General features: G+C 41.5%; 1 protein-coding gene across 1 annotated transcript in view; it reads right to left on the bottom strand.

Annotated features, from left to right (window-relative positions):
* The window catches only part of CUL3 (cullin 3), a 55,199-nt gene extending 44,161 nt beyond the window's left edge, over positions 1–11,038 (bottom strand). The window contains exon 1 of the mRNA XM_066556644.1: positions 10,883–11,038. Coding sequence (XP_066412741.1) covers positions 10,883–10,948 — 66 coding nt within the window. The 5' untranslated portion in view covers positions 10,949–11,038. The remainder of the gene's footprint in view (positions 1–10,882) is intronic.
* Between the last annotated feature and the right edge of the window lie 5,098 nt (positions 11,039–16,136).

The raw sequence follows: 16,136 nt of genomic DNA on the forward strand, positions 1-16,136 counted from the left end.
CTGCCTGCATTATAGCTAGGTCTGACAGGAGTTTCACTACACAACAGCAAAATTTAACAGACTAGATGAAAAGTTTAAAAGAAGTCTTTATTAGAACATGCAATACTGCAGCAACAGTTTTGACATGTTTAGGCAACCGAACAAAATTAAGGATCAGATACTCATTTATCTGTCATATTTTAGGAACCAATTCAGAAGGATGAGACTAATCTTGAACTACCAACATACCTCTCTCACTCTAGATTTCAACTTCCATTTAATACAGTTTCTTTGTTTTTCCCAAATGCCCTTCCTCATCTTTAGTCTTGCAAATCTATGGAACATAAAATGCTGAAGGGGAGAAAACAGAACAACAACTCCCAAACACCTGCTTCATCTGAACTGAGACTATGAACTATGCAATTTTGAGCAGCCATCACTTACCAGATAAACACAAGGCAAAAGATAATCATAAAGTTTGTTTCATTTCTTTAAAAAATGCAAGAAACAGAGACATTCTGAAGAGGCAAACAAACTGAAACATGAAGTTACACAGTGATGATTCTGTGAACAAAGACAACTTTCTTCTTACAGGCCTTTGCACACTTTCCCAACACTATCTCACATAATAATGGGCAACTACAAACTGTGATACTCCCCAAAAATCAACTTATGGGTTCACTTTGCAATTTATGATGCTCAACTTACAAAAGGCTCCTTCAGGCACTTTATTACTACAGATAAAAAAGAACTCTTATTAATACAGACAAAGGCAGAATACTGCTAGTCTGTGTGGGCCAGTGAAAAATGAATGCAGTCTCATTTTTCATCCATTTATTGGTGTATATATATGGATTCACACAGACTAGTCTTCAAGGCTCTCTCTAAAATCTCTATCAGCAGGTTAAGTAACAGCAGGGGATAAGTTGGGAGCACCTGCATCTGTGATCATTTATACCAAGCTTAACTATGTCTCTTCCTCACTCATCTGCCTTGCTACTCATTTCCCACAAGACCCAAATTGCTTGAAATAAGCATATGCTTTATTCAGCATGGATTAATGGATGTTGTCCTCCAAAAGGGCTGGATACTGAGGAAAAGCAAAGCAAACACACCAAAATAAACTTATTTTCAACATAAACTTTCTAAGGTGCTACTATTTACACTTAAGACTTTATTCTACAGTTGCATGCTTTGCCCAAAGAAGACATCAGAATAATATTTAATTAAAATACAGAAATTCAAGTTTTTAAATAACATTTTTTTCTCTAGCACGTGCAGACAAATGTAAATGCCTTTCCAATATCAAAAGGCATTCACTGTGAATGAGTAAATCTCCCCTGCCATGATGCAAGCTTTTGCCCACCTGACATTATGAAACTTATTTTTTTTAACGTTGTATTTAAAAGAAAACAATTAATTGGTGTTGTTCAAGCTTCTAGAAGAACTGAACTGCTAAGAGGCTAAATCTAGAAAGTTCTAGCTCAAAAGACAGTTGTCACTGATACAGAATGGAAATGCTTAAACAGCCAAAAGTGACATTATTAACCAAGGCTCTTTTCAAAAACATTCAGTGACACTTCTACAGTACCTGAAAACAGAGGAGGATTATAAAACGCCTGCAATGAAAGGACTGATTTCCCAAGAGCACTTCAAACTAACGAGGGTAAAGCAGAGCTGTCTATACTGCTGTATATACACTCTCCATATACACTATATACTGCTACATGCTGTCTACACTCTTCTCTGCAAACTCAGAGCTGAAGTCCAGATCTAAGCCACAGTTCACAAAGTGTGATCTTTCCCTTTTAGCTTTGGAAATTACCAGAAGCATTTTCAGACCTGAAGTAAGTTGTGGACTAGTTTTAGTAGATGTACTGTCACTTATGGTGCAGATAACACGTGAGGGAAAATAAAGAGTGTATTGTGTCAGGATTGCTTAACTCAAGAAAAATCCATTCTGAATGAAACAGAGGAAGAAATACAAGGATTTGGCACCAAAGATCTATCTACTTCCTCTGTCCTACCCAAAAGAATAAAAATTGTTATCAGTATTTTGAAAACTAATGAGACCTTTAGAGTCCTCCTGACTACTTCAGAAGTAGTAATCCTAAAACAACTTTCCTCAAACTAAAACTATGGAAAAAAATGTAAAAGGTTCGTGTAACAGGAGGAATTATGTTCCTGAAAGAAATAAAATAGCTTTGTTTCTACGCTAAACAAAGTTGGTGTTAAAAGAAAATATTTGAACCTAATAAGAACAGCAGACTATTGAACAAAGAAAATCTGGATTTCTGGCAGTGAATCATTCCTCTCACTTGTCAGTAGGATCCTGGAGGTCTGTAAGTGTGGGGAGGCACAGGTACAACTCAGCTGTGTGTCTGCAGCTGTCAAACAGGCTCTTGGCAAAGGTGAAATGACAAGACTGCAAACAGTGGCACAAAATATATAAATTACTGGGAATGCCTTTTCCCATTTACGAACAGGGCCAAATCCTAAAAATTTCATTCAAGCCATTTAGCATCCTACTGCAATAAAAGCTTGTAAGAGCCAAGGACAAAACCTGAGGATGGCATGACTGTGAGCAAACTACATAAATGACACTCACCTGCAAACTTCCTCAAAGCTGCTTACTTGGGATAAGGGGCCACGTGCAGGCTCTTACACTGCAGGAGGAGGAAGGTGGCTCCTTCCTCTTCCACTGGAGTTACTTCCAATTTACCAAAGACTTGAAAGCAGAAAGGGAAGGTGTTTATTTACATATAACCTAACAAGATTTACTAGTAAAGACTGAAGATAGCTGGAAATCTCAAATTTCAGTGGGATTTAGGTCCCTGACTCTCTTAATTTCTTTTTACAACAGTGGAAGCTCAGCACTCAGGTGAGGAGCAGCAGGTTGTCCTGAGACTGCCATACTTGACAACAGGTCACTGTCAGCAGAAGCAGCATCACTATACCCCAGACTGCTCAGATCATTCCTAACTCTAAATTAACAGAAATATTGCTTTTAACCTAGTCAGAACAGACTAAAACTTTGATTCAGTATGTGATCGTATCTCCATTTAGTTTTAAGACCATCTTACTCAACAAGCACTACAAAGTAGAAATAAAAAGTCTTAATTTAATAAGGGATTAAATTTATCAATTTTTTTTGGTAAATCTTTTATATTGGTAACTTCTATAATATGAACATTATAATAACCTTAAATAATGACAGATGCTGCATGCCTCAATCCCAGTTAGGAAGTGCCAAAGGAAAGAGCAATGCTGTTCTGCCCATCCCTACCTCCTGTGGAAGGCACTGAGTCTCCTCAGGGGTATCATCTCTCCAAGAGAAAAAATCTATTAGTTCATTAACTTTCCACCTTTGATGACCTGAATTCAGAAAGCTTCCCTGAACCACAAATAGCCCATTCCTCACCTACTCAACACTGAAGGCAAATCCCACAGGAATTGTTTCTAGCTTTTTTCAATTAACCTACAAGTAGCTCAGTATTTTACAATTGTCCAAAAATCAAGACTACGTAAAGAGGAAATCTGTGAAATACACAGCAGCTTATACAGATTGCAGACACATTTCCTGTAGTCATTTCAAAACAAGGAACACAATGAATGATGAGGGGGATGAAGGAAGAGAGGGAGATGGTGGGGCTGAAGGGCTTTGAGGGGTTTTGGGGGCTTGATGAAAACTCCTCCTCCATAATAACAGCAGCAGAACAATTTGAGAACTTGCATAGGAACAGAAAGAGAAAATTTTATGGTAAACAGAGGCCAACACAGGATGATTCTTTTTTCCTCCTCAGCTTCAGGTAGGAGAAAGAAGACACAATTAATAAACCTCTTATAAATTTACAGATCATCAATACCACTGTGTCCTGACAATAACCTCTCTCTGGGGCATTTCTGTACCACATGGAGCAAACTCCATGATCAGATGCACAGATCAGCAGTGCCTGCAACACTTAAGACTAGCACTGAAATTTTTGCAAAAGAAAAAAATTCACAACTATACAGAAAATTAAATCCATGTATGTAATATATAAAAACAGGTCTACTCAGATGCTATCAACACTTTAAAAACAAAACTAGTGTGGAAGTAAAATGTTTATTTCAACAAAGATCCTTCACTTACAAAACGTAAGAAAAAGACATCACAGCCTATGCTCAGACCACATGCAATCTAAGAAATTCATGTTATGAATTTATTATATAAGCTTGTCCAATTTTGTATCATTCACATGTATAATTTATTGCCTTAATTTATGTTTATTCTCATTAGCATTAAACAAAAATTGTCTTTTCCACAAATGCACCTCATTCATAACCATACACCAATAAAGCCAGTTATCTGCTCACATTTTGCATAGTATTCTACCTTATTTAAACTACAAGCAAGACAGTTTCAGCCCTCAAACACTGATTTTATACACAGCTAATTAAAGAATTGAGGCCACTCCACTGCAAACACCATTCACACATAAGTGTTTATTACAGTTTTGTCCTCCTTGCAGCACTCATGCATTAAGTGCACTTTTTACCTTTCTAAAATGTTGAAGTCAATATGGAAGTTCTTTTGTTAAGCCATTTAACAGTATTTACTTATGCTGAGATGCCAGTACCTGCACTTTCAGAAAAGAAACATCAGTCATTTAAAAATTCTACTGGCTTTAACTGACCTCAGAAAAATAAAATAATCATGTGATTAAAAGTGTGCCTGGTTGTGCTGGAGTTTCTACAATGCTACTTTCCTGCTCTGTGTTTCCACATAACCTGACTCAGAATGAAAAGCATGACCTTACTTCTCAAGAGCTGCTTTTCCACTTGTACAGCTACTAGAAATCAAAGATAAGATCCAGTGAGCATATGTACAAGGTCAAGAACCTATCACAGACTGTAACACAATCACTGTTTTATGAATGGACTCACTCAAACTATCTTAAGAAAAATCTGTCCCAGTCTATCACAAAATGTTTTCACCACATACAGAGACATTGACACTGCACATCAGTCGTGGTGATGGAAATTTAAAAGCACCTGCAAAGCCCAAGACCTCAGAATACCTGCTTGAAATTCTGAAAAAATAGGGTCACTTATGCTGTGTGTACCTGTCCAGAACAGATTAAAAGGAAAATTTTGAGAAATTCTACTATCTTTTACAGAAAAAAGCCCAATTTTATGTTACATACCACTATTACAATTATTCATGTAGAATATCAAAAACTATCAATTTTATAGCTACTCTCATAGAGTTCTTTTACCTATCACTACCAGGGAAAATTAGTAATCCCTGTTTAATAATGCATTACTATACAACTTGAGTGAAGAACCCTAATGAAGCCACTTGAAAAAGCTCAGATTGAATTGGCAGTATAAAAATCCTAACAGATCACTTCAGCTTTAGTCTTGCAGTCCTGTGCAAAATCAAGCAAATTTCAAATACAGGAAGATTCATAAATGGCACTGCTCCTTCCTGAGCCATGCAAAGGCACTGGCTCAAAACTCTATGCCAACACAAATGATGATTGCTCAGAACTTATAGCCCAGTTAACAAGGAAAAACAAGAAAATTTGTAACTGAAACCTAAACACCTACAGAACTGAGGAATGCTAACGAGATGTTAACAAAAACTAAATGATAATATGCACCATGTGTTACAAATAAAACAACCAAATAAAAACCCACCTACAACAAACTACTCAGACTGCCCTGGAATTAGTGCTCTCACCTTTTAAAAATTCTAAATGTATTATCAGGACATTCAGTTTGCTCACAGCATTTCCTTAAAAAAAAAATAAATTGTGAAAACTGGAAGGATTTCATAAGCTTAACTGTCCAGTAAGCAAGTATTTCCATGTTTTTCTCAATTTGCACAAACCCCCTTCCTTTGAATGTTTTAGTGTTTTGATCTGTTTTATTCCTAGTTTTTAAGCCTACCAAATTTCAGGTTCTGAATGTGAGCTCATGACTGTGAATGCTACATGGGTCTATCTAACATGCTCTCATAAATATGTCTGAGAACACAAAGTAATCAAGATTCACAAGCCAAGCATGTAAAGCATGGAGTTAACCAGGTGATCTCACAGCACTTGGTATGTTCACATTATTTTATTCAGAGCAGAAAAAGCCTGCAGTAAACCACCCCCCATTCCACTCTTTTCCCACGTTCCCTGCCTCTCCCTGCTCTCCCCAACACCTCACACAAGCTCTGAGGGTTACAAGCCACAGCAGATCCTCACGTACTGCTTACATAACCTGAATGCTTCAAAATTTAACCACACTTCAGTGGTTTTTCTAGGGGCTATCTGCTCTAAGATGCTCAAGATGGACCAAATTTACACCAACTTCTGGAACTGATAGATCTTCATGCTGTAGGCTGAAGCATAAATTTAACAAACCTCATCTCAACTTGCATCATCAATTCCCCAAGACTCAAAACAAACCACAGAAGCAGTTGGTGCTCCCTGAAAAAAAAAAGCCTTCTGCCTACACAAAGCCTAGAACAAGTGGCTGTTAGATGGAGGAGAAAGGAGTGCTGGCAATGAAAATATGAGTCTTAATACTTTCTCATGGAAGAGCTGGAGTTATTTACTTCTAAGTTTATGTAACTTTCTTCAAGGAAGAAGTCACATCAATCAATAAACAGTTGAAGGAAACCAAAGGTTGTCTGTCTTTCTGCACAAGATTGATCAAAATGAGAATTTCCTCGGGCACAAGTATTTCAAATAAAACTAGTCAGAAGCTTCCACATTTTTAAAGACTTGTTCTACTGCAAGTGCACACGTAGAATCTCTCTCTAAATGCTGTGCAGAACTCATAACGTAACTGTGTAACACTGATCCACCAAAATAGTTCTGAGAACAGGCAACACACTACTTTGTAGCACTGCTCTGGAATTGAAAGATATCTCTGCAGGAAAGGAAAATTATTGGAAGCATTCAAAAAAAACCCCTCCAACTGTAATGATCAAACCCAATAAGCTACAGTGGGTCATGCTGGCTTTCAGAAAGATCTGTCCAACCAATTTTATGGTGACACCTGCATTGAGAGAAGAATGAGCTCTTGCAAAAAAGTTCATTCAACACAGCTTAATGTTGCTTGTTTAAATTTTGAAAACTGATTCCCAAAATGCTTTCTGAATTCCTACATTCTAAATATTTCTCTAAGAAATGTCAATTTTTTTTTACTATGTACAACTTTCCCGTCAAAATACATTTAAGGCTACAGTTTTCCACTAGCTAACCAGTCACAGCAAAACAGCTCAAATACACTTACAAAAAACATAATTTATACATTCTAGACCTCCCTTACAGAAATCACATCTCTTCAAAAGTTTTAAGTGCAAACCTACCATTTTTGGCAGCATTTTTGACAGATCAACTAAATCATCTTAAAATCAGATTTGCTGCAAACTTGAGAGCTTTGAAAGTATTCCTGCAGCCAGCAGTAATGGGCTCACTGAGAGTTAAGGAGTGACAGCCAATTTGAGACCCTGAGAGCACCTTTAAATCTGGAAGAAAACAACTCCCAACACTTCAAAACAGGTGCAATTAATGTTCTGTAGATGTATCAAACCTGCATTTTCATATAATGCACATGACATCAGTAGACCACTGCACTCTTCCAAATAATTTTAAAAAACCTAACTTACTAACTGCAGTCAACGCACATCATGGACAATTACATGAATTTCTGAAATATTGTTATTTTTAGCATCCATATTCATATCTGTTGCAGTGTGCCTGAATTTGAAACACCAAAGTTTGAAGACTGCTTGAGAAAAAGGAACCTTCTGTCTTTTGAAAGCCCTCTTGCACTGTTCCATCTCTGGCTTTTACATCACCCTGAATGCTGTCTGGATAGACCTTAGGTAAATGTGGAACAGCTACATTTTATGGAGGTGTTAAAAGTACCAGAAGTGGAAAGTAGCACAGTGGAAGTCTTCTGTGATGGTACATAAGGATAACTGCACAAGCTTAACCTCATGAGTTTGCTTTCCTGAATATACAACAAACTGTCTCAGAAATTTATTTCTGTTGTTTGAAATATGCTCAAGTCTGAAGTCTCAGAGAATGCATCCTCATCTGGATTACCTCGAATACAAAGATTATCACCGTCTTTAAGTCAGGATGAACACGAGAAGGCAAAGTTCTTTATAGTAAGATAGTTTATAAATTAGCAAAGAACAACTGGTGAAACATACAGAGAAACGTTCTTCTCAGTTATTTTTGATTACTCTACAACCCATTTGTGTACAAGCAAAACAGTGTGCCCCATGCCACTGCCCCTGAGGTACGAAAAAGCACATCACAGCACACACCAGGAGCTACCAAATCTTAATGGATACTTGGGAAGACAGATAATGTGGCATCAACTACAAGAATAAAAAAAAATCTAGAATGAAACTAACTCCTAAGTAATAGGATCTCCAGGTAGAAGACTGGTGCTTTTCCAATGTTTTGGTCCACTTCTATCAAATTTTTCATAAGGTAGAAAAGGTAAACTTTGGTAATGTTTGGCAAATTACTATTTCTCAATTCCTTTAGCTATTATTAAACATAATAACAGAAGTATGATGAACATTATAAAAATGTAAAATATTAAAAAAACCCAGAACCTGCATGAAGGAAGTTATGCTAATAATGCTATGCTCCAGGAACACCACCATTCCAATTTGGCTGTTTCTAGCCTAATGTAATAGTAAATAGCTACCTCCATGCAAGAAGCAAACCAATCTAAAACAGAAAGACCTCCTGAGGAAAGATGATCAATAAGAAGACAAATTGAAGCAGCCTACAAAACCACCTCTGGAGGCACTCTTAATTGAGAGCCAAAGAGCAGAACCACCACATTTGGGACAAAGGAACCGGGGTCCATAGCTGCTGCATGAGTACCACATTTTCTAAACACAGACTCTACTCCCCACGAAAATGCAGCTCATTGACACAAACAATCCCACTGCAGTCTCTAGCACCAAGTCATTTCCTGGACCAAGCTTCACAACCACTTAGGCATACACAAAATGTGTGCTAAGATTTTTACATCAACAGCTGCTGACTTCTGCAATTAACAAAGGGAAACCCCTCCAAATCTCTCAACAAAGTACATCTTCTTTTCTATAAACACTTTATCAACAGGATTGTCAACAAAATGTCTTAGGTAAAAAAAAAAATATCTGAGGGGACACCTGGAATGTTGCTATCAACAGATGTCCCCATACAGTTAAGGCCTTGATGACTTGTGACTTACTGAGTTATTTTAGGAAGAAGACACTTTGTTTTTCACATTTTAACCTAGATATTCTTTAAGCAACTGAAAAGAAAGACAATGCTAGTAAAAACAGTTTTAAAAAACTTGACAATATTTAACTTTATGTAACAACAGGGCTCCATTAGAGTATTTCTCACCCCTACAAAACAAATTTCACAAACAGAAGAGGTGAAATATACAGACTTCAGTTTATCACATTGCCAAGTCTGCCTTTGTTGTCTGACCCATAGCTACATATTCTTCCCAGTTGGAATATATGAATCTGTTTATCAAATTAAAAGACTGCTATCTTAGGTGCAGCTTGTTACAAGACATACACGTTGCTTTTGTCATGGTTTATTTTTGTACAGGTTTCCCTAGTGCTTGTTAGTAAAACCATGGCCACATGGCAGGAAGTCTCCTTTACTTCTACAATCCAAAACTGACATTCTTGGAAAAGGCTTTTTAAAGAAATAAATGAAATATGGAGATGAAAAACCTATCATCAGCTAAAATTCCTGATCTCATAGCCCACTTTTTCCTTATACCACTAAAGGCAACTATCAGTGATTAAAAGTAGAGGAAAGAGTAAAACAGTGTAACTCAGATTGCTGTAAAGCTGGCTGCTGAGACTATAAAGAATCTTCTAATTTCATCAGCAAGAGTTTGGATGAAGCAAATATATTGATATATGCCTTGCCAGTGAAATGAGATAAACAGGTATGTCCAGTTTCTCTATAAAGGCACAGCACATTAGTTCTACACCACTGCCTACTGGGATCAGACAGAGCATTGAAAAGTTCACACTAAACCTGAAAAGCCAACGCTAAGCCTTAAAAGCCAGAGACTCAACTAAGTATCTTCTTTTTAACACACACCCCGCTGCACACACACACACACGCTTCCTGGTCATCCTCCGGCAGCCCGAACCTTTCCTATTCCTCTCGTTCCCCAACGCCATTACTCGTGCTGTAGTTGTTATTCTGTTGTAAGCTTTAATTGAACCGACTGTCAAAACACAGCAGCGTTATGGCACTTCAAATTAATAATCTGGCTCCTTCCCCTCTGTAACTCAAAGCTAAGGAACGCTCAGGACTCTAGCGAACCTGCAGAAGTTACCTATGCCTACATGTTTATAGTAGCACCTTCTGAACAGCTGGCATTGTGCCACCTAAATTTTATAATCGTACGACTTAGAGCCTCTTCTACGGAGCGGAGAGATAAATTCAGCAAGAGGAAACTCCGCAGAAGACATAAATAAATATTCCCCCCCTCACCTTCCGGGGCTAACTGATTTTGTTGATGAAGGCGCATAACCTTCGGCTCCCTCTTTGAGGCCTTTTCCTTGAAAACAAAGAAATCGGTGCCCACTGCCCCCCTCCCCACTGCCGTCCGTGGATTTTCATAATTGATTTGTTTGATGAGGGAGGCGATAATCGCAGGGACCAGTTCCTCCGCCTCCCACTCTCCGTGCGGCACCGCTTCCCCGAGGAGCGCCTTCCGCACGCTCGCCCCGGGGGCCGCGCCGGGCCGGGGGTGCCCAGGCCGGCTGACAGCTCCAGGTCCCCCCGCTGCCCGCGGCCCCGCCGCACAGCGCGGCCCACGGGGCGCCGGGGCCTGCGGAGGCCGCTCGGCCCGGCCCGGGGCCGGTACTCACGGGGAAGGCGCGGATCCGCATCTTGGTGTCCTTCCGGCTGCCCGTCCCCTTGCTCAGGTTCGACATCTTCGGGGCCGGCGGCGCCTCCGGCGCGGGGCGGCAGAGCCGGGGGACGCGCGGCGGGGCGGTGGACCCGGGAACGGGGCCGGGGGAGGCCGCTGGCGACCTTCGCTGCGAGTGCGGCCCCCGGGGGGGCGCGGAGGGCGCGGGGGCCGGGCCGACCGGGCCGGGCCGGGCGGGAGAGGCGGCGGCGCGGGCCCCTCGCTCCGCTGGCGGCGCTTCCTTCAGCCTCCGCCGCGATGGCGGACAAACATCGCTCACTGCGCAGGGCCGGGCGCCCCCCCTTCCCTTCCTTCCCTTCTCTTCCTTCCCTTGCTCTCGTTCCCTTCCTTCCCTCCCCTCCCACCGCCCGGCACACTCGGATCCGGCCGCGGCGGGGCGGGGGCGGCGGGAGGGCCGGGGGCGGGGGCGGAGGGGGACCTCGCCGCTCTCGCGAGCTTTCCGCCGCTCTCGCGAGACGTCCCGTCTCCGGCGGGCCGACACGGCCGCGGCGGGCGGGGAGTGGAGGGCGGGGAAGGCGCGCGGGCGGGGAGGGCGCCGCTGATTGGCGGAAAGCAGCGCCGCGCGAGGGGGGCGGGGCCAAGGCGGGCGGGCGGTGCGTCCCGTGAGGGGCGGCGGGGCCGCGGCTGCCCGGGAGGGGTCCGTGTACCGCCGGTGCCACGGGAGCAGGGAATCGCGGTGTCACGGCATCTTCGGAGGCGGAAGAGAGCTGTAAAATCATGCAGTCCAACCGGCCACTCACCCGTAGCCCCTGAGTAACTGAACCACATCACCCAGCGCCAGACCCAGACGCCTCTTAAACACCTCCAGGAATGGCGACTCCACCACCTGCTCCACATCCCACTCGTCGGGCTTGTGGCAGTTGTTTTATTAGCTTTAAAGCACAGGTTTTGGTGGCACTACAGGGTTGTGCCAGTGGGCCTCGCAGCTGCTGCAGCCCCGCGGGCAGACGGGGCACGGCAGCACCTGCCCCCTGCCTGGTACCTGCTGTCAGCCCGGTGTCAGCCCGGTGTCAGCCTGGTGTCAGCCTGGTGTCAGCCTGGCACCGCGGCCCTTTTCCTATTCCCTGCCCTTGGAAAGCTCCCGGCTGCCAGTGCTGCCCCTGTGAGTGAATCGTGCCAGCGGCAGGCGAGTCCCGCCGCACAGTGCCGTGATGCAAGGCAGGTGTATTCAGCGATGCTCTGTGTCTGTGCAGTTCCAGGTGTATTCAGCAATGCTCTGTGTCTGCACAGTGCCAGTTGTATTCATTGATGCTCCCTGCCTGCACAGTGCCAGGTGTATTCACCGATGCTCTGTGTCTGTGCAGTGCCAGGTGTATTCACCAATGCTCTGTGTCGCAGTGCGTGCTTGGGAAATGAGGGTGCCACCTGAGGCAACGCTTACCATGTGCCCAGAGTTAAATATAGGTCGTTCAGCCAAGGGCAGTTGCTGTAGAATGGTTAGAAAATGTCAGATTCTGGAAGTTAACAGAGGGGCACTTCTGGAAGTTAGGCTGGTCAGCCAGAAAGAATCTAGGTCCCAGATGCCAGGGGGCTGACTGAAAAGTTAGTGGGTTTTGAAGTGAAATGTGCGTCAAAACATGTCTTGCTCAAGATTCCCCAAAGGAAGGAGGTGGCATGGCCAGGAAGAGAATTTCTCTGGGGTGACTCTTGAACTGGACTCTGAATACCACGGCATTGTGTGATGCACATTTTGCACTCCATCATCAGTGTTTTCCACACTGCACCTGTTCACAGGGCACAGAAACAGCTTTCCTTCTCTGCGCTATTTTGCCTTCTGTCCCAGTGATTTCACCAGTTTTGTCTCTTGGAGTTGGTTACAAACACTTCCTCTTGGAACTATGCATGTTCATATATGACATATTTTTTTAATCTCCTAATCAGAATTAAGTATATACGCCTAGAGTAGGTGTTATATAAGAGCAACACAATAAACAATGATTGCAACATGACTATGCAATAGGAACCAGTCCTTTTCAAAATTACAGTATAGTCAAAATGCAGATCAAAGATGAGAAGGGAAAGATTACTGGTTGTTAATATGAAGAATATGGCTTACACATTGTTTCAAAATAATTTCAATGTAATTTCTCCTCCTAAGTATTTTCTTTGCCAAATGAGGATAACCTCTTATGTTAATGCAGGTTTTTTCCCAGTCCATAACAGTTAGGATAAAATAATTTGAAAATGTTTGACTCTTGAAAAAACAGTTTGCAGAACTAAAATGAAAGTAAATTTATACTAAAACACAGATTTTTTTTTTTCATTTTGAAAATGCTGCAAGAACTCTTTTCAATAAATTTAGTGCACTTTTCAAAACCCAAAACTTTCCCCACAAACCATTTTTGAAGATCTGGCATTTCTTCTTTCAAGAAAGAAAAAAACCCCAACTTTTGCTGTCCCCAGTACTGCAGAGAGTTTTGGATTAACTTCTCTGATGATTGCTTCTGTGCTTCCAGAAGCCTTATGCTTATGGCAGCCCTGGACAACCAGCCTCTTTGCCTTCTAAGTTAATGTACATTTTTTATCTAAAAGTAGAAGAGTGCTGACTCACCCTCAGACACTGTTCAGGCTGGCACATAACACCCAACAAAAAATAAAATATTCTCCTACTAAGTAATCTCTATTCTCACATCAAAGAGCTTTCTTTTACACAGGAGTTTATAGCTACCACACACTAGCTCAAGTGTAATGATAGCTCTAATTTTATTACTAAATGCCTGAATTTGGAGCCTGAGCCTTCTCTTCGTGCAGATTTATGGCCCAGTGTGTCACATCTGCTAGCACAGATTCCTCTGGAGCTCCTTCTTTCATGTCTGAGCTCTGTTCTGTGGCTGTCCAAGGTGCAGACAATTACCATCTTTAGTGCAAATTTTCTATTTCCATACATAATATCCAAAAGGAGGTTTCACTATAAGTTACCCTTTAAGCTTACACAGGGAACTAACTGAGATGTTTGTTAAGTGCTTATAGTGTTGATCCCAGGTGGGTCTAACCAGAAGGAGGACAGGCAGGTGGAGGAGGACAGATCAGCACAGGAAGCGTGATGCACCCTGTGGCTTCCCAGGTCACCCCAGCTGTGTCCCAAACCTCTCATGTCCTTCTGTGGTCCAGCCACGAGGGAATGGTTCTTGTGCACAGGAGGGTCACCCCTGTTGGAATGTGAGCGTTGAGCAGCCTTAAACCCAGCTTACAGCAACCACAACATGCAGAGCTATGAACAGCCCCAGAACCATTTACCCCAGTGCAGAGAACAGCTCAGCATGCTCCTAAGAAGTCATTTACAGTTTGGGTTTTATGTTTTCCTGAAGTCCTATCAGTCCTCTGATTTCAGATACTGCTGATCTCACTAAATGACAGGGGACATTGCTTAGGTGCCTGCCAGTCCACACAGAATATCTCCACCTGAATAACACATCACCTCCTTGCTGTCAGCACCAGAAGGATGGCCCTTTGCATTGACCTGGATGTCTTGAAGGTCACAGCAAATCTTTAATTATTTAAATACTGGGTTTATAGTCTGATCTACATCTTAACATACAATTTTAATCATGTGAAGGGCATCAGAAATTTTAGAAGAATGTAAAGAGCACATTATATTGGAATTGATCTAAATTTACATTTTTATAATTAGGCCTCTAGGCAGAACATCGCTTATGCTAACTTCCAGAAAAATATTCAATATATACCTGTGCAAATACGATTTCTTTATTTCAAATCATGACTTTGGCTTGGTAAGGCTTAATTGTGTTTCACCAAAGCCAAGAACTGTGACTTTTTTTTTTAAGTAATCATCTGTTCCAAGGAATCATACATGCATATTCTCAGGTCTTCCTTATGCAGGGGTGAGGGATTGAAATACAAAAACATAAAGAAAGAAAAGTATTTCTATCACAGAATGACCACATCCTGGTCTGCAGAGCACTAAATGCCTGACTGCAGACTCAGGGACAAACATTGCAGGGCTTGAACTCACTGTAAGGTAGAAAAAAAAATTTCCTTGTGTGGTGGGAAAAAGTGAGATCCCTCCCTATAAAGCCCAGATTCAGAAGGAGGGCTCTGCCCACCCCAAATCTTTTTATTTTTTTCACTTTTTTTTCCTGTGAGTGCCTGGATCGGTTTGCACGCAATGGTTGCTTTCACATTTGCATAATTGATACATGACACACTAACCATATACAAGACAGTTCAAGCATCCTATGAATGAACCACAGACTGGCTTTTAACTGATTATATTGAGGATTCTGCCAAAAGCAGAATCTTATTCTAAGTCACTGAAAGAACAAAAAAAAAAAAGCTCAGGACAACCTGATAAATGTATACTTGTAATGCCTTAATTCCTTTCCTGCAAATCACAACCAACTGACTGATTTGTGTTCAGGATTCCTAGATTTCAGTAGGTACAGGGACAATAGCTTCCTGTAGAAACAGGATCAATATTTAGAAATATGATTTACCAGGATGGTATTACATTTCTCTTTGAAGAAACAGAACAATTTCAAGGCATAACGTTTCACATTATTGTTTCTCTATCCATTTAGAGACTTTTTTTCCCTTTCATGTATGTCCTGGATGAAGGAAAACCTTTTTTTTTATCTTCCTCAATCACTATTTCAGAGAAGTTTAGGCAGAGGTATAATTCACTGTAATAAAGCTACTTGCATTTCAGGTAGATCTGTAAGTTTGGAGTTGGTTTTTTTTCTCCCTTATTTCTTCCTTTTCTGGAATAACATACAAAATACTTTGTTTCCTTTAACAAGGATCACAGTTGGGTTTTATTTTTTGTTTTGTTTGGGGTCTATTTTGACATGGTAGGGGTGGCTGAGAGGCCTGGGGGTGCAGTGAAAGGCTGTGGAGTGGCAAGACAAGAAGGAAAACAAGCAGCATAAAGTTACTTGCTTGCTCACTCATGGAAACTTGTAGTTTGGAATATTTAGCTAGGATGTGTTTAAATTTAATTTCTGTTGCATTTAAATGCCACCACAAACACAGTAAATGCTAAAATATGACAGTCTAAATAACTCAAAGTTTCAAAATTAAAACTGACTAAATTACTTTCAAATATTTTTGCAAGCAGGAAGAGATGTGGAGGTACTGTCTCAACCCTGTTTTCTCTGTTCCTGCCCTGACTGACAGGCAGAGCCCTTGCTGCTGGGCACAGCTGAAGGCAGGCTGGCCCTCAGAGCTCTGTGCAT

The sequence above is a fragment of the Molothrus aeneus genome, chromosome 10 (assembly GCF_037042795.1).
Source record: "Molothrus aeneus isolate 106 chromosome 10, BPBGC_Maene_1.0, whole genome shotgun sequence".
NCBI lineage: Eukaryota > Metazoa > Chordata > Aves > Passeriformes > Icteridae > Molothrus > Molothrus aeneus.